Source organism: Ictalurus punctatus, chromosome 6 (genome assembly GCF_001660625.3).
Source record: "Ictalurus punctatus breed USDA103 chromosome 6, Coco_2.0, whole genome shotgun sequence".
In the NCBI taxonomy this organism is placed as follows: Eukaryota; Metazoa; Chordata; class Actinopteri; order Siluriformes; family Ictaluridae; genus Ictalurus; species Ictalurus punctatus.
Window position 1 is genome coordinate 26,989,589 of NC_030421.2, and position 18,287 is coordinate 27,007,875.

The 18,287-nt window shown below is 40.2% G+C and overlaps 2 protein-coding genes and 1 long non-coding RNA gene across 3 annotated transcripts in view; all 3 read right to left on the reverse strand.

Moving 5' to 3' along the window:
- LOC128628774 (uncharacterized) overlaps window positions 1–6,955 on the reverse strand; it is a 12,481-nt gene extending 5,526 nt beyond the window's left edge. The window contains exons 1-3 of the mRNA XM_053680974.1: window positions 6,837–6,955; window positions 4,338–4,526; window positions 1,933–2,105 (exon numbers count right to left, since the gene is read on the reverse strand). Coding sequence (XP_053536949.1) covers window positions 1,933–2,105; window positions 4,338–4,526; window positions 6,837–6,930 — 456 coding nt within the window. The 5' untranslated portion in view covers window positions 6,931–6,955. The remainder of the gene's footprint in view (window positions 1–1,932; window positions 2,106–4,337; window positions 4,527–6,836) is intronic.
- Window positions 6,956–9,078: 2,123 nt separating this feature from the next.
- Window positions 9,079–11,829, reverse strand: LOC128632928 (uncharacterized). Its single transcript, XR_008396593.1, has 3 exons — window positions 11,682–11,829; window positions 11,433–11,596; window positions 9,079–9,346 (listed from the first exon to the last, which is right to left on the reverse strand). It is a non-coding gene; the product is annotated as an uncharacterized LOC128632928 (long non-coding RNA).
- Window positions 11,830–14,320: 2,491 nt separating this feature from the next.
- fzd7a (frizzled class receptor 7a) lies at window positions 14,321–17,140 on the reverse strand. Its single transcript, XM_017470899.3, has one exon. The coding sequence runs from the start codon at window positions 16,762–16,764 to the stop codon at window positions 15,100–15,102; it is 1,665 nt and encodes a 554-aa protein (XP_017326388.1). The 5' UTR covers window positions 16,765–17,140; the 3' UTR covers window positions 14,321–15,099.
- Window positions 17,141–18,287: the final 1,147 nt, after the last annotated feature.

An 18,287-nucleotide genomic window follows, 5' to 3' on the forward strand; every position in this document is an offset into this window, starting at 1 on the left:
ATGGAAAAATAACTTCACTGAAATATTTCAGAGAAACTTTTTACACTAGTTTACATTTACACTAGTTTACACTAAATGTGTAATATTCTGTTCTGGTGGAAATATGCCTTAACTGTTAAATTATTTTGTAACCTTTCAAAATTATTTGCATGCTTCTATATCTTTGGCCTATAGTGTATATGTGTTTGCTCACTTTCATAAACCCATACACGGCAATACAAAGTAATAATTTTGACTCCATATCAGGAGTGGGTAAAGAAATACTGGTGATCCGAGATATAATATATATGCGTGCCTTAGATAACGCCTCTGAGGACCATGTTGGGATTTTCCCAAGTTGAAGTAGATCTCCTAAGCAGATCAGCACAATTACTCTTGTATACTCTTTCCATGCCATCGTGCTTTTTGCCTGACAAAGCCATTCATAAAACATATTTGATAGTTGGCCTAATTCTAAAATTACAACATACCGAATGTACAACAGTTTTGTCTTGCTGCCACCACAAAATAAAAATGTTTAAAGCTTAAGTAATGTAGTCAGAGAGGGTATGTGCATTTTTCACACTACATTAAGGGCGGGGATCCTTATAGACTGTGGAACAGAAATGTACTCAGTGTGTCTCCACCGATTTATTTCACATCGGAGTACAACCATTTTTCTTTTTTACCATTATGGACAAAACACCCGTTTCTTTTACAACATCATCTTTAAATGTTTTTTATACCTCCTAAAGAACGCTTGGACTTAAGAGATGGCCTTTGGAGTTTTTGACACCCTGCTCGTGGGTTAAACATCAATGTCTTTACAATATCTTCATGAAGAAATTGTCAAACTAACATCTTGTTTTTTTCTTGGAGCAAAAGTCAGGTCCTCTCTCATTTCAACAGGTCCTCTTGTTGGTGAAATACACAGCATTCTTCTAGGGGTATTAGGATTTCTCGGAGCAGCCATTGTAACAGATAGTTGCAGAGTTTCTTCTGTGTTTTAACTACAATGTCTTGACCATTATTTAAGCACTGAGACGCACGACTCTCTCCTTAATTCATTAACATAAACACATTTGTAAGCATTCTGGTCAGCAAAACCCCCAGAAAACACGTCTCTATTTCACACAGACAGACAACTTCCAGGAAAGATCACACATTCAGAACAAACAGTGTTACTAGAGGTCATAAGAGAACAACGGTATCATACATCGTCGAGGGACTATAGAAATTTTATACACATCACAGTGTTTTCTCAACAATGTAATCAAAAAATGTTTCAATTATTTCATGAACAACATTCAGTTCATTTATATCCACAATTCTAATTCATCTACCACATTCAATCATCATGTATTTTCTAACTGCATAGTTACACAAAACGGATCGACTGCATTAATACATGCGCGTATCATAGCTAATACACCATCATTTGATACACTTTCTTAAATCATCCAGATTCACATAAACCATACTTATGCTTGAAAATCAAACAATACTTACTACAAAAAGTAATTTCAGAAACAAATAATCACGTATACCACAAAATGTATACATTGTGTGCGGGGTAAAACTGTAAAAAGCACGGTTCACACCAAACTCTTCACATCAAACTCTATCTCTCTCTCTCTCTCTCACACACACACACACACACACACAATGCCCAGTAGCACACACATCTACATACACCTACATATGTAAGGCTAACCCTCACCAACCCTGGTCATAAATTAGGTGCGCCTAAAGAAATGTCAGTCAGGGGAACACAGAGGGTCATAAATCATCAATCAATTTGATTGACAGTTTGACAGAAAGTGTATGATATAACTACTCATAGGCTTAAAACAGTTTAAGTCAAATGCCACATTGATCTTGTGTATTAATTTAATCTCAGTAGGATGAAAAGAAATAAAATACAGACAGCATTAGATAAAGATGCAGCATTACCATGTAAACATTGTGATCCCCAGGCTGTTCTGTGTGTTCCTCAAAAGCATCAGATTCAGGTATGGGACTCATCTGAGCATTGGGTATCACTACCTCTGTTCTGAAACTCGTCATTCTGTCTCTGGTTAAAGAGCATTCCTCTGCACCTTTTGGCTTAGAGGTTCCTGGCTCTCCTGTAATTAAATACAAGTACAGTGGCTCACACTGGAATGTGACTAATAATTCAGTTGTGAATTAGAAAGTAATTATTTTCTTATTTCTAAATATTTCCTTTGGATAGCCCTCATTGGAGGGAACGAGGGTCGGAGCACAGGGTCAGCCCTACACAGGGCCATAGAGCAGTTGATGGTTAAGGGTCTTGCATAAGGGCCCTATAGTTGCAACTTACTGGTGCTGGGATTAGAACTCTCAGCCTTCTGATTAGTAATCCAGAGCCTTAACCACTGAACCACCACAGCGCTAAGCATTCATCTTATAGTGTGCAGCACTGTATATCATTATCACTGTATATCATATAAGGCAATAAAAATCTTACCGTGTTACTGTTACTTTAGCCATGTATTGAAGGCATTCATAGACCTACATATTCTATTTACTGAATGTAATTATCTTCCTTTGGAATGGGAGCCAATGTAATAAAATGATGACCCAAACCAGATGACCGACTTGCTCTTTGGCAGTGTTGCAAAGCAGTTCTGCGAATTTCATGTACAGTGCTGTGAAAAAGTATTTGATTTATTGTTTCTGTGTATATCTCATATTAAATTTTTCAGAAATTAAAACAAAGTCTAAGATCAAACAAATTCAACCTGAGTAAATACAAAACGCAGTTTTTAAATGATAGTTATTTATTGAAGCAAAATAGTAATCTAATACCTACTGGGACAGTGTGAAAATGTATTTGCCCCATAATCACGAATTCCCTAAATCTATGAAACTGCATTCATAATTGGGTTCAGCTGGACTTGACACAACCGGGCCTGATTACTGCAAACCCTGTTCAATCAAATCAACACTTCAGTAGAACTTTTTTCAACTGCATGAAGTCATGTCTTACCCAGTAACACACTATGCCAAAGTTGAAAGAAATTTCAGAAATGATGAGGAACAATGTGATTGAAATACATCAGTCTGGGAAGAGTTATAAAGCTATTTCAAAGATTCTGGTTCTCCAAAGAACCATAGTGAGAGCGATTAATCTCCAAATGGAAAAACTTGGCACAGAAAAGGAATTTTCCCAGAAGTGGCTGACCTTCCAAAATTCCTCCAAGAGCACAATAACTATTCATCCAGGAAGTCACAAAAGAGTCAAGAACAACAACAAAGTAACTACAGGCCTCTTTTGCATCAATAAAGGTCCATGTTCATGACTCCACTATCAGAAAGACACGTTGCAAAAATGGCATCCATGGAAGTGTGATGAGGCGAAAACCACTGCTAACCCAGAAGAACATTAAGGCTCATCTGAATTTTGCCAAAACACACCTTGATGGCCTTTTGGGAGAATGTTCTGTGAACTGATGGGTCGAAAGCGGAACTGTTTGGAAGACAGGTGTCCTGTTACATCTGGTATAAACCAAACACAGAATTCCACAAAAAGAACATCATACCTACAGTCAAGCATGGCGGTGGAAATGTGACGGTGTGGGGATGCTTTGCTGCTTCAGGGCCTGGGCAACTTGCAATAATTTAGGGAAACATGAATTCTGCTCTCTACCAGAAAATCCTAAAGGAGTATGTCCAGACTTCAGTCGGTAAGTTGAAACTCAAGCGCAACTGGATTATGCAGCAAGACAATGATCCAAAGCATAGGAGTAAGGCCACCTCTTGAATGGCTAAAAAAAAAAGGTAAATTAAAGTTTTGGAGCGGCCTAGTCAAAGTCCTGACTTGAACCGATTGAGATGCTGTGGCGGGACCTTAAATGGGCAGTTCATGCTCGAAAACCCTCCAATGTGGCTGAACTAAAACAGTTCTGCAAAGAAGAGTGGGCCAAAATTCCACCACAGTGCTGTGAAAGACTGATCTCCAGTTATTGGCAGCATTTGGTTGCAGTTATTGCTGCTAAAGGTGGCACAAACAGATTTTAAGTTTAAGGGGACAATTAGTGTTTCACATGGTTTCACATATGTTATAGGTGTTGGATAACTTTTTTTTTTCTTAAAAAACTGATGTGTGTTTACTCAGGTTGCCTTTGTTTTATGTTGTATTTCATTTGGACATCAAAAACTATTTAGTATGATATATACCCAAAAACAGAAGAAATCTAGTTTATCTAAGTTTGGTATGGGGTCAAATACTTTTTCACAGCACTGTATCTAAACAGAGACTGCTTTTGAAGCCAGTCAAGCTTTATGTTACTGTGGCAACACCAGTTACTTGTGTATAGGAATTAGTAAACATATACCTGCTGCCATATTAGGCCTGTCTCCACTATGTCTGAGTGCTGGACCTGGGGTTATGAGTGGGAGAGGACCCGGTGGAGGACGACTCGACCGTGGCAAACAGAGGAAGCGGGGCTGATATCGCACCTGCTCTGGTTTGGGGTATACACAGTTACTTTGACGTCTGAAGAAAGCATGTTCCTCTTCATGTTCTGCAAACAGTACATTTAATTCATTGAAAAGTTATTTAGGAAACATTAATAAATACCTCTGGTTGTGATTGTCCTCAGCACTACCTCTAAGAGCTGTGCTGTTTTTTAAAATGATACCACAGCACTGAAATCTTGATTCTCATTGGTCCGAAGGTGTTGATTAAGCACGTTATAGTAATGCACTCATTCTAATGCATTGTTTTTTTTTGTAGTAACAACTTACACAGCAAAATTGTATCTACTATTTCTAATATAAGATCATTTAAAACTTGAAATCATCAAGTTTCAAGCATCTAAAAGCTGGCTGAATAATATTATTTGATTTTATATTAATCTATTAATTAGATAAACCCATGTTCAAGCTAATTTTCACTTGCAAATATATCATTTTTTGCAGGGGAAATGATGCTCCACAATGGATTTTTTAAAGTGTTTATTATTATTATTATTATTATTATTATTATTATTATTATTATTATTATTATTATTATTATTATTACAGTGGGGGAAAAAGGATTGAATGCGTCAATATTTTTCAGTAAATATATTTCCAATGAGGTTATTCACATTACATTTTCACCTGACATCAGTATCACCATATGAGATCCGGAAATATGAAGAATTCACAACAGTAAAGTCCAGAAATGAAGTTATGTGTAATAAAGAGGAATGACACAGGGAAAAAGTATTGAACACACTAACTGAAATGTATTTAATACTTAGTAGAGAAGCCTTTGTTTGTAATGACAGCTTCAAGACTCTTCCTGTATGAAGAAATTAATAGGGCACAGTATTCAGGTGTGATTTTGGCCCATTCTTCTAAACATATTGTCTTTAAATCTTGTTCAGTTTGATTCAAGTCAGGTGATGGACTGGGCCATTCTAATGCCTTGATTTTTTTTCTGAAACCAACTGAGAGTTTCCTTTGCTGTATTCTTTGGATCGTTGTCTTGCTGGAAGGTCTACCCATGTCTCACCTTCATCATCTTGGTGGATGGCAGCAGATTCTTCTCAAGAACCTCCCGGTAAAGGGCTCCACTCATCGTTCCTTCAATTATATGAAGTCCCCACACCCCCACACCATGATGCTTCCACCTCCAAACTTCACTGTTGTTATTGTGTTTTTAGGGTGATGTGCTGTGCCATTTCTTCTCCAAACATGGTGTGTAGTTTGACCAGACTGCACTCCCCCAGTATTTCATAGGCTTGTCCAAATGAGTTGTAGCAAACCTTAAACAAGCGTCGACATGCCTTTTCTTTAGTAACGGAGTCTTGCGGGGTGAGCGTGAGCAGTGGAGTGCATTGCCTATTGCTTTCTCTGTGACGATGGCAACTGCTGCCTCCAAGTGTTTCTGGAGCTCTTTCCGAGAGGTCCTTGGCTCTTGGTCTACTCTTCTGATTATTCTTCTGACTCCCTGGACAGAAATCTTGCGAGGAACTCCTGTGCGTGGCCGGTTGATGACGGAGTGATGTTGCTTCCACTTGCAGATAATAACCCCAATGGTGTTTACTGGAAGATTCAGAAGTTTTCAAATACATCTGTATCCGATTCCATCAATATGTTTCGCAACAATAAGGTTGCGAAGGTCTTGGGAGAACTCTGCTTTTACCCATCATGAGATGTTTCTTGTGTGACACCTTGGTAATGAAAAGCCTTTTTATAGACCATCAATTTACTAAGCCACCTCATTGGAAATATATTTACTGAAAAAAAATCAATACTTATTTCCCCAACTGTATATATGTGTGTGTGTGTGTGTGTGTGTGTGTGTGTGTATATATATATATATATATATATATATATATATATATATATATATATATATATATATATTGATATGGTGTTGCTTTTCTTGGGGAGATGTTTATTTAGCATTTTTCAAAGGAGTCTCCACTCAGTGCTGTGTAGAAAAAAAAAAAATCTTTTATGTTTTCAGATACAGAATAGTCTTCAGGGCACAGGGTAACATTATAAGCTGCATTTTCTGTCTTATTAAAGTCAAGAGAGATTAAAAAAGAGAGGGTAGTAAGGGGAATTTTATCACACCATCTTGTCCTCAACTGTTTTCCTAAAAAAAACCACCCTGTCATTTAAAAAAACAAACAAACTCCTTAATCAACAACTTCTGACAAATAAGAATTGGATAAAGTAGCTTGAGCTATTGTTCCTCAAATATTATTCCTGACTTTTGTTTGTCATACAACAGGACATTTGCATATGCTTCAAATATTAATACACGAACCAGACTCTCCACAAACAAACAACGGTGGCTATATCTGGTCACTAGATGTGTTTCAGGATGTACTAACCTTCCTCAGTAGTCTGGGTCAGATAGCTGTGCTCGTCTCCGGGCCTCTGGTGTGACTGTAAGTACTTAGTGCCAGATTTGAGGTCTGGCAACATAGGCTCTGTAATGCTAGTATGACATTCCACCTTGGCCTGAGACCAAAAAATAAAAGAAAGATGGAAAAAATAAATGTACATATCTCCATACTTTATTTCTGAAGTACAAAGAAATCAGAGCATTTTTCTCAAAATGTCTTCTTTTTGTGTAACTACTGTCTTTGTAATGGACTTTGTCATTCTTTTCAAATAAAAGCAGTAATAAAATGATTGCATCCTCTGAATTGAACATTTTACTGCCTTAAAGGGAAATGGCAACTTGTTAAATGCCTCAGCATGCAGATGCATTATTTCAAAGCTTTTACCTTAGGCAACTCTTAGAGACCGAGGATGAGAGAATGAAAGGTTGGCATTGTGCTATATAGGCAGCCCACTGTTTATAAAACATTTGTGTGTTGTTTTCTTTTACTTGCATACAAAATTTGTGCAAGATTATCGCTCGCGATGCAGTGATTATTCTGGCTTTGTCTGCATAGCATCATCTGTCTGCGAAAGTATGAATACGATTTACATGAATTCAGATGTACAGTGATAAGAACCACATCTGCAGTTGTATGGAGCTCCTGGCTGCCCAGGGCACACCTGTGTTGCTTACATTCAGCTGTAGGCAGAACGTGACAGATGAGACTCTCTACGCACAGGCCACCCACACCGAGGGCTCGTCTCCATGCTGGGGCGCGTCCCGATTCGTAAACACGCTGATTACTGCATTCAACTCTCATCACCTGCAGCATTCCCGCTTTGGCCTGACACTCTGTCTGTTTGGGTCACACATGCAAGTGCCTCTAGCACTCCAGCCTTATGCTCACTTTATGAGGTTCCTCAACCTCAGCTACATCACTCCGTTCATAACTGAGCTCAATTTGAGATGTTCACAAGACTTTACTAAATTTCTGCAGTTATTATTTTTGTTTGTGTCTGTCTGTTTATATTTTCTAGTTTAGTCGGTTCTATTACTCAAAATAGAACCAGATTGCTAGCCTCATTTAAACCCCTATGACACAGTTATTAAGGATGAATTAATGCTCGAAATGCATTACACAGCACCTCAGGTCCATGTTATGAATTCATGAATGTGGTATTTCTTTGTCCTGTAAGCTTCATATCTGAATGTGACTTTGCTGCATAGTGTGGGATCTCAGTTCCAGTGCCCTGTAAACCTTTATGGCAAGCTTTCTTTTGGAAAAGCTTGAATGAATAGTTTGAAACCTATTCATATCTGTATTTTTATCTGTTTATAACACATTAACTGTTCATTACAGACAATGCATGTGTATTTAAATACATCCCTAATCCATGTTTATATTTATTGTCTACTAGACTGAGTGTGGAATCTTTTAGTCTGCCACCACAATCTGCTCACTAACTCAGCTAAGGGGAAAAGATTAATGTCCATATAATGAGGCAATGGTTAAGGCCTGTGGTGCATTTGCAGATTGTCCTGGAGAGGAACTGGATAGATTATGGATTGTCTGTTTATATAAAGCCCCTTAGGACAACTTTATTAAGATTTGCAGCTCGTATCATGCTGAGGTCAATCAGGATAATATACTTAAATTGACAGTTTGATTGGCTTGAAACGCAGGGAAATTGGAGACACCATGAGCAGTGAGAGTGTGTGGAGCATAGACGCTGCAGGCTTATCAGCTGAGCCCAGGTGCTGCTGTGCAGCCGCACTGAGAGATTAGCGAATGAGACGTAAAATTAATATACAGCACTTAATCGCTCTGCCTTCAGGATGGTGTTAACTCTCAGGACCAGAATAGAGCTGCGATTCTCTTACTAGGCCTGGTAAACTAATATTGCTGTGAAGCCTGTCACCCTGACCTGAACCGAAGTTTAAACTCAGTTAGGCAGTAAAAGGCTGGGAGATTTACTGCAGCCTGCCCTCTCTCTTTAGTTTATGTTCCACTGCTCCTTCAGTCAGCCGTGTGGAGTTGACCTCAGCCAGATCTACACAATGGTTCATTTGTAGCAGATCTGGACCTCTTAACTGGCTAAATCTGACAGAGAAGGACCAGTTTTAAAACATCAGTGCAGGTATCAGACTTTGGCTTGTAGTTTGTAACATTATTTTCTACTTACAGTATACTCTATATGAGTCAGTCATGAAAGGCAACACAACCATTTACATTACTTTTACCTGCTTTTTACAATATGCTAAAGCGGCTGCTGTCAGATCTTGAAGAGAGTAGAATTCAAACTCTGCTTCCTCTCTAGAAGCCCTGAAAGCCCGCTCCTTCCTGGTGACCTTGTCAGGTTGGGAGGATGATGAGGCAAAATCTTCTGAGTATAGAATAAGTGGCCCTCTCCTAGTGCTGTAGGTTTTTGGGGGTGTGGGCTCCACTCCACTAAGCAGCCGTCCACTGCTGGATAAGCGAAGCAGGGGAGGCTGTGATTTCCAGATGAAGTAGTCCTGGTTGAGAGAAGATTTATTTAAGAGAAATACATTGATTGGCATTGGCATTGACATGTTTCACTTTAATTTAATCAGTGACATTTGTGAAATAGTGACTAAATTTGATATCATACACGTGTGGTGTCTTGGCTCTTTGAGCATAATGGATTGGAATTGATCTTTAATTTCCCTTTTTTTTTTTTTTTTTTTAGCAAACTCAAACCTGCCTTTTTCTCTTTGTGAGGTTTATTAATGATTTGCACCGTACACGAAATATTCTGATGTCATATTGCTGTATTCTTCTCTTTCAGATAGTCTACTTTGACACATCATTGACTACATTAAAGGTACATTCACACATATAGCAATTGTATCACTGCAAGTTGAAAGTTGCTGTACTATGAAGTCGCCAGTATTGGTTGCCATAGTAACTTTAATCAGTGGTGGCACAACTAGCAGGGCACATGGTGGTTTAGTGGTTAGCACGTTTGCCTCACACCAGGGTCTGGGGTTCGATTCCCGCCAGGGCCGTGTGTGCGGGATTTGAATGTTCTCCTTGTGCTGCGGTTTTCCTCCGGGTACTCCGGTTCCTCTGCCAGTCCAAAGACATGCATGGTAGGCTGGTTGACGTGTCTAAAGTGTCCGTAGTGTATGAACGGGTGTGTGAGTGTGCTGTGATGGACTGGCACCCTGTCCAGGGTGTACCCCGCCTTGTGCCTGATGCTCCTTGGGATAGGCTCCAGGTTCCCCTGTGACCCTGAAGAAGGAGTAAGCGGTCGAAGATGGATGGATGGCACAACTAGCAATCCACTATTGACAACAAATCAAGTTTTCTTGCCAATAAAATGAGTTTAGTTTAATTAGCTCTTTGCCATTGCGGCCTTCTATCTCTGGCGAAAGTGCACCGGACTGTCTGCATCTACAAAACAGTTTGGACCTGCAGGCATGATGGCATGACTCACATGTGCGCTACTGTCTTCACTTCCATCGGTAGTTTCTGCACCAAGTAACTCCAAATTTGCATAAAGTTAAACTTTTCTCAACTTTGTTGCATCACTGGACACGCCCACATCAAATCGCCAATGGTTGCGGTCGCTCATGTCCCCGGAGGTTGCCAACTCTCACTGAAAATTAATGGTCTCCAGTTACTTTGTCACTGCGTGTTGCTGTGTATGTAAACATACCTTAATGGTTTCGTTCTTCTGTTCAAAAGATTTTCTTGATGTTCTTTGGACATCCACTACTGTGGCCTGCCAGGTTCTTGGTTATTTTTATATATATATAATAAGCTAATCATTCTTGATTCTTAACAATGCACCAAAATAATACTTTTGGCACAATAAGGTTAACATTAAACACTTAAGACATTTTAGATATGTCTGTAGATTTTCCGTTGTTGTAATATTCTGCTTGACTGAAACGATAACTTCTTCAGTGACATATTCTCAGGCAACAAAATCATATTCCAGATGCAATGATCACATCTATAAGTACAGCTGCAAGTGCCAATGGGTGGGAGCCTAGCACCCTTTGCAAATCCTGCCCCCATTGGCTAGTTCTTGCCAAGTTGCATAGAACACTAAAGCAGCCATAGATGTTTCTTTAAGGTATCTCAGTGTTGACGAAGTGCGTGTTGCAAGCTGTTTTATGTACATCTTTAGATTTTTATTGTCATAATACTTAATGCATAAAACTTCTCCAGTCGTCATATTGTGAAGCAACTGAAACGTACTCCAGATACAAATGTCATGTCTAGAATAATTTCTGGACCGTTGGTTAGCTCTCTGTGTATGAAATAATGATCTAACAAATCACAGCCAGCCAAAAACAACTGAGTAGCCAATTGTCCAGTTTACTTTTGGACCCCTGAACCCCATATAAAAATGGGGTTCATTCAGTATAGATGTAAATGCTCTGTCACCTCACAGTCAGTGTTTCATTTTCAAATTGTTTAAATGTACATACAGAGCCAGTTGTGTTCAGTTACTTATACACTAGACTGATAAAGCCTGCCATCTAATGAAGTATAGGCTCTAAATACTGCAGGATGTTCTAATTGGAGCCTAGACACTGCTTGACTACACCCAGTGTGGTTAGTGAATACCTCAGGTTCAAAACAGACTTCCAGTCTTCCATATTGTTTTTTGCCATCCGTCTGGACCACATGACTATATCCTCGACTCAGGAGTGATAGGACAAGCTCTTTCATGTTGAGGCTGATAGTTCTTTTCTTACTGTCCTTTTGAAAATCTAGGGTTTATAACCTAACTGTGAAGACAGAGAAAGTGTTTTTATTCTGTGCCAGTTTTCAGTATCAAATTCTTGGAGAACAAGTAAAATACATTTCACTCACCCAGTGCTGTGTTGTCTCACCTGGGTTCATGTTGCTGCACTCTTCTCCTTAGCGACTGTCTCTTTAGCATTCTGAGGATATATTCTGAAGCCTGTTGAGTATCAGTGAATAGGAATCGCTGCTTTCACACTGCAGCACAGTCATGTCTGACTCCATTTGATTGCCTCTGTTTGCCGTTGCTAGGCTCTCCAAAGCTCCTTAAGACAGGACTGTTTTCATGTTGCCTTGGAACCAAGAGATTACCTCCTGGTTGAGGCTGCTATTTTGGGCTACCCTGGTTGTACCCATCCTGAATTTTAAACAAAAGGGAAGAGAAGGCCTGCTGGCTTACAGTAATGGCCTGTGCTTATTTTGGGTGCTGGATTTCCCACAACTCTCATTCACTTCCTGTCAGATGGTCCAGATGGGGCACCCCCTAATTAGGGGTTTTGATTGGCGTAGTTTTGTCACTTTTTAGAAATGGTTTCTTCCTCTACATGCTGCACCTCCCTCTGACAGTTAATGTAATATATCCCCATAAAAGCAGAGAGGAGGTAGACACAGGGCCAGGGGCCATTTATTTAAGAGGGAAGTTTGCCAGAAGAACTTAATCGGAATACTTTCCATATAGTGAACTGTACTTGTTTAGTGTTTTTCATGGACAATACTAATAAAACTGAATAGAACTGAAATGATTGATCTGCATTCAGTTTATCAATAAATATTGTGGTCATATTACTGAAAAATTCAGTTGTTGGACAGATTTATTATATTACTTAATTATGCACGTTTTATCATCTGTGTTAATTCCAGAAAAATACTCAGAATGTTTGATTTGTAATTGAATTAGCAATCACAAGAGTCATAGATCACAGATCATATAATATAGACAATCCTGGACATTTCCTTTACATTTACTTCACTAGGTTGTGAACACAGCTTGTTAGAGTGAACTTTTAACATTTTCAGGACAGCTAAATTCGATAACCTTATGATCAACTGTTGATTAATGTAAATTCTAAGTGATTATTTCACATTACTGTCTTAGAATGGTGGTTTCATGACAAGATGTTGGAAAAGTGATCAGGAATCTCACAGTGTACTGCTGAGAGAGAATCTCTCCTCCATGCTGAGGATTCCTGAGAGCCACACCATTCGTATTAGCGTTCGCATTTCCTCTTGCTGTGTATAACCTCAGTAAATTATTTTATAGCAATATGAGCTCATACTTTAAAAAGAAATAAGCAAAACTATTTGCTGAGACGATTAATGGATATTATGTATGTGTGTGAAGTTAGCAACTTCTCATCTCAGTCTGATCACATCATTACAGTAGCTGCCTACATTTTTCTGAACTGCATAGACAGAGTTTTGAAACCAGTATGCACTCTGGAGATGTTATAGATAGTTTGTAAGCACAGTCACCATGCTGTTTGGCTCTGCGTGCTTCCATATGTAGATTGCAGAGAGTCATTAGCAATGGTAAAGAATGTACTTGGATTAATGTATTTTCATGTACTGTGCATAAAATCGGGAATGACTTTTGGTGGTCTACAACGGTGGTCTAATCTTCATAAATGCCATGTCAAGCAAGACACACCTTAAATGTGATTCACTGAGATATATAAAAGTGAAAATGCCAGCTGTATAATCTGTAGCTTTGTTGTTTGTAGCTTAGTTGTTTTGGTAGCCAGGTACCTCTTCCAGTGTAAAAAAAAAAAAAAAAAAAATACATGCTTTATAAGTAGAGCATAAACAACTATTCAATACATTTAGGCAATAATGCACTGCTCCCCATTCAGGGTGTGTCCCCACCTCATGCCAATTGTTCCAGGGATATGCTCTGGATCCAACACAACCCTCAAGATGAATGAAGGAATAATATACCATTATATTTATTTATTGTGGCCATTTGCTTTTTATTCATGATGTTTATGCATGGGATTTGTATTTTTTTGTATTATATATAAAATTTTTATTAAAACTATAGATTTCACTGTTTATGCTTGAATAGTTGAACAGTCCAGTGACCAGTCAATTATGCTTGTATAATATGAACTATATTATTATAGCATATATTTCCTCACCCTAATCATGTCATTGAAAGAGTAACACATTCAGGGACTACCTAACTGCACACATCCCTGGACCCATTTTGAGAAGCCCAGGTTCAAGGGGCAATAAAGTTTTTTTTAAACACCATCCACCGATTGGGGGCGCTATCTCACTGGTGTACACTTTCTCTAACTGATATAACGCGCTTTCGGCCGTTACTCTCTGATAGGCGGGTATTAATGAAGATTAATGAGGCGATTTTGCAGTTCTCCCTGGTAAATTACTAATGTCTTTTATAATGCTTGTTTATTTGTTTATAATCTATATAAGCCCAAAGTGTCGCCACGTGTTGCCTTTTAAAAGCCCTGGCGAAGATCTAGCTCATTTGTGAGTTTGTGACTTTTAAATGCGCTTGCCATTCCTCACCAATAATAATAATAATAATAATAATAATAATATTTTTTTTCTGTTTTCAATGTTCATTCTACACAAAATATAATATTAGGATGAAATCGTAGTTCAGTGTTTTAAATGAAGTAACAAATGACTGAAATCATCATCATCATCAAAAACACTAAAGAAATTAATACTTATGAAGGAGATAATTAAAAATCTAATCGTTTTATTCGGTGAAACTGTACATATACAAATGTCCTCTTACCAATTTTCTGTTTTAAAAAAAAAAATCAAGTAAAAAAAAACAACAAGATTATCTTCATAAATACATATATTCTTTAAGAAAGGGTGATTATTTACAAGTTACGCAGTTTAAAAGGAGCTTGCATAAATTCCCCAGCTGGACACATGCATGTAGCTCTCCAACCCCAAACCCAACGCGCTTTTGTGCCACATGAACGATGCATGATTGTCAGCGGGTGGCTCTGAAAGTCATACAAGTCCATAGAAGACGAGAGAGGATACATCTGTAAAGCAAAACACAGTCAATATTCGTGGGTAAAAAAAAACAAAAGAAGAAAATCACGATTCCACAGTAATGAGCGCTACATGTACTATGCCGATTACAGCGCGTGAAATGTAGGCCTTAAATGTGCAGAGATCACATGTAAAATATACTGTTACATAGAGGCAAAGTCAAAATGTTTCTTTCACATGAAAAAAAATAAAGATGATTAGGCCATAAGATTGGGAAAGCATGTTGGCACATCTTTGTCTGAGTGTCCATAGATTTTAATTTCGCAAAAGACAAAGTGAACTTGCTGTGAAGCGTGTTTGTCACCGCATAACGTTTCAGTTTTGTGTTTGGGTTCGTTTAAAAGAAAATGTCTCAGAAATTAAAATAAAAAAGTGTCATCCAGGCTCGGCAAACCAATTTCCTCAAAATTTCAGTCTTGTGTCTTATTATTTTCAGGGTCATGTCCCATTTTCATACAGTCGTCTCCCCCTGGTTACTGTTACTGAGTCTTTTGTAAAACCTGCGCCAGGACTGCAGCGTTTTGCCGGACCAGATCCAAAATCCGGACGTGATCCCCACGATCATGGTCATCAGGTACTTGATCATGAACACGGTGAAGTCGGGTGACATGGGTGCAAAGTTGCCGGCCGGGCATGGCACAGCAAAGCGCTTGCACGTCTGCATATGCCACGTCTTCTCCCAGTGTTCGCGGAAAGCCTGCTCGTAGAAGTAGCAGGCGATCACGATGGTAGCGGGCACAGTGTAGAGCACGCTGAACACCCCGATGCGCACCATGAGCTTCTCCAGTTTCTCAGTCTTCGTGCCGTCGTGCTTCATGATAGTGCGGATGCGGAAGAGCGACACAAAGCCTGCTAGAAGGAATGACGTGCCAATGAAGAGGTAAACGAAGAGCGGCGCCAGTACGAAGCCCCGCAGAGATGCTACACTGTATATGCCCACATAGCACACGCCAGTCAGCAGGTCTCCGTCCACCTGACCCATGGCGAGGATAGTGATGGTCTTGACTGCAGGAACGGCCCACGCTGCCAGATGGAAATATTGCGAGTTGGCCTCTATGGCCTCGTGACCCCACTTCATACCGGCTGAGAGAAACCACGTGAGGGACAGGATGACCCACCAGATGGAGCTCGCCATACCGAAGAAGTAAAGGATCATAAAGAGGATGGTGCAGCCTTCCTTCTTTGTACCTTGCGCCACCGTCTTGTAACCATCCTCGTTGAATTTGTCGATGCAAACCACCTTGTCCTCTAGGAAGAAGCCTGCCGCGTAGGCCACTGCCACCATGAAATAGCAGCCGGACAGGAAGATGATGGGTCTCTCGGGATAGCGGAAGCGCCTCATGTCCACCAAATAGGTGAGCACAGTGAAGAGGGTGCTCACGCAGCACAGAATGGACCAGATGCCCACCCAGAGGCGTCCAAACTTCACCTCTTCTTCACGGAAGTACATGAGGCCATTGGGCTTGGCGGGCTCACACGGCGCGCCGCAGTCCTTCTCACCCATGAAGTAGTAGTTGAGGTACGAGGGCACTTTGAGCTGAAGCGGGCAAGTGAACTGCTGAGGGTTTCTACCTGTATTAGGCGGCAGTGTGATCAGGTCGGGCACGTATGGTGTCGGGTCGGATGTCGGACTTCCGGCCTCGGATGTGTTCTGGCCCACGCAGATCTCGCCCGCGCCGTGTACTGGGAAGTTCTCGCAGCGCAGGCGCTCGGGCCACTGGAAGCCGAACTTGTTCATGAGCGCCTCACAGCCCTGCCTGGCCCGCTCGCACAGAGAGCGACACGGCGGGATGGCCTGCTCCAGCACCGTGCACACGGGCGCGTACATGGAGCACAGGAAGAACTTGAGGTCAGCCGAGCACTGCACTTTTACCAGCGGGTAGAACTGGTGCACCTCGAGTCCGGCGTCCTCCTGGTTGGTGTGACCCAGAAGGTTGGGCATGATGGTCTGATTGTACGCAATGTCCGTGCACAAAGGAATAGAGATAGGCTGGCAGAATCCGTGCTCCGGGATCGAGATGCCCTTCTCGCCATGGTACTGACCGCTGCTCTGGGTGAAGCACAAAAGGCACAGAGTCGCAAGGAAAAAGCCCACACGTTCCGCACGCCGCGGCATTTTAGTGCAAGCCGTCGTTATTGGACAATCAGAACAAAAGTTGAAGACAAAGCGTTGTTTTTTTTTTTTTTGTAAGTATGGTAAAAAAATAAATAAAAAAACCCCCTGAAACTAGATCTGCTTAGTCCACCAACGAATTTCACCCAATTACACAGAGGGAAAATCCTTTCCAGCTGTTGCTCTTCGCTCGCATCGGGTTTTTTATTCAGCACTAACTCACTCTAAGTATCCAGGAGAGCATGTTAGCACCATCAGCACGAACAAGTTCCCCAAAATCCTTTTGCACAGCCCCCCTGCAAAAAAAAGAAAGAAAGAAAAAAAAAGAAAAGAGAAAAAAAGAGCAGTCTAATCGTGGACTGTGCGCGTTTTCGTTCTTGAAAAACTCTCCCGGTCACCGAGTTGCTCCGAAGTCCATTATAAACACAATATCAGAAAATCCTCCAGATGTTTAACTTTCCATGGCTTCCTCAGAGTCCCTGAATGCGGATCTCACGCACGGAGGATGTTCTGATCTGCGCGTATAAACTTTTCCCCAGGTTAGAGCTATTTGTTGGAGCTATAGCGTCGCTGCGCCGTCCGTCTCGGAGCGGTTGTAAAATTGCATCAATCTCTCTCTCTCTCTCTCTCTCTCTCACTCACTCTCGCGCGCTCTCTCTCTGTGCACGGTTTGAGCGCGAGCTCGCAGCGCACACTGTAAAGTGTGTCGTCTGTTTTCAGGCGCCCCTCATTCAGACCCGCCGCTCGTCACGACGGGGCGCCTTGAAACAGAGGCTTCGCAAACCAATCACAGATTTTGTTTTCCTTCGCCTCTTGCTCCTGATTGGTCCAAGAATGTAATTGCAGAGGTCTACTAGAAACTTTACCCTTCTGCTTTTTGCTAAAGTAAAAATGTCGGTTATATTCTTCATAACCCTATCAATAACAGGCCTATCTTTGATAAGAGCCAATTGCTATTGATTTTTATTAACCTGGCACAGAATGTAGACTTTTATCTGATGCCTTTGTTATTTTGTTACCCTTTGAAGCAGTGACTGCTCATCAAATGGTCAATCACCTTTAAATGAGATTATGATGGCCTAATTAAATTATGCCTAGATAAGATTAAAAAAAAAACCCACATATATATGTGTGTATATATATTTAAATAATAGATATTTTGAAAAATTGGATGTTCAATTTCTATTTTATAGGGCTATAATTGTATTACCAAAAAAAAAAAAAAAAGCTGAAACATATTATTGAATATTCACCATGGTAGTCTTAATTTTCCTGGTCCTTACTTTTCTCTTAATGCAGCCAAATTCAGTACACCTAATGTTAGTTAAAAGTGAGAGAGATTACCTCAAGCTGCTCATTTGTAAATGTGAAGGTGGTAGTTTCAGCATTACAGTACAAAGACACGCCCATTCACACACCACAATTTGTATCACTCTTGGCAGATTGTGCGGGATTTGTTTACCAGTAAATGGTTAGTTCTTTTCATTTGAATAAGTTTCGTATCAATTCAAATCGGTAGCAAGAAA

Coding starts and splice junctions, on each gene's coding strand:
- fzd7a (XM_017470899.3), bottom strand. CDS start 16,764: ATGCCGCGGCGTGCGGAACGTGTGGGCTTTTTCCTTGCGACTCTGTGC.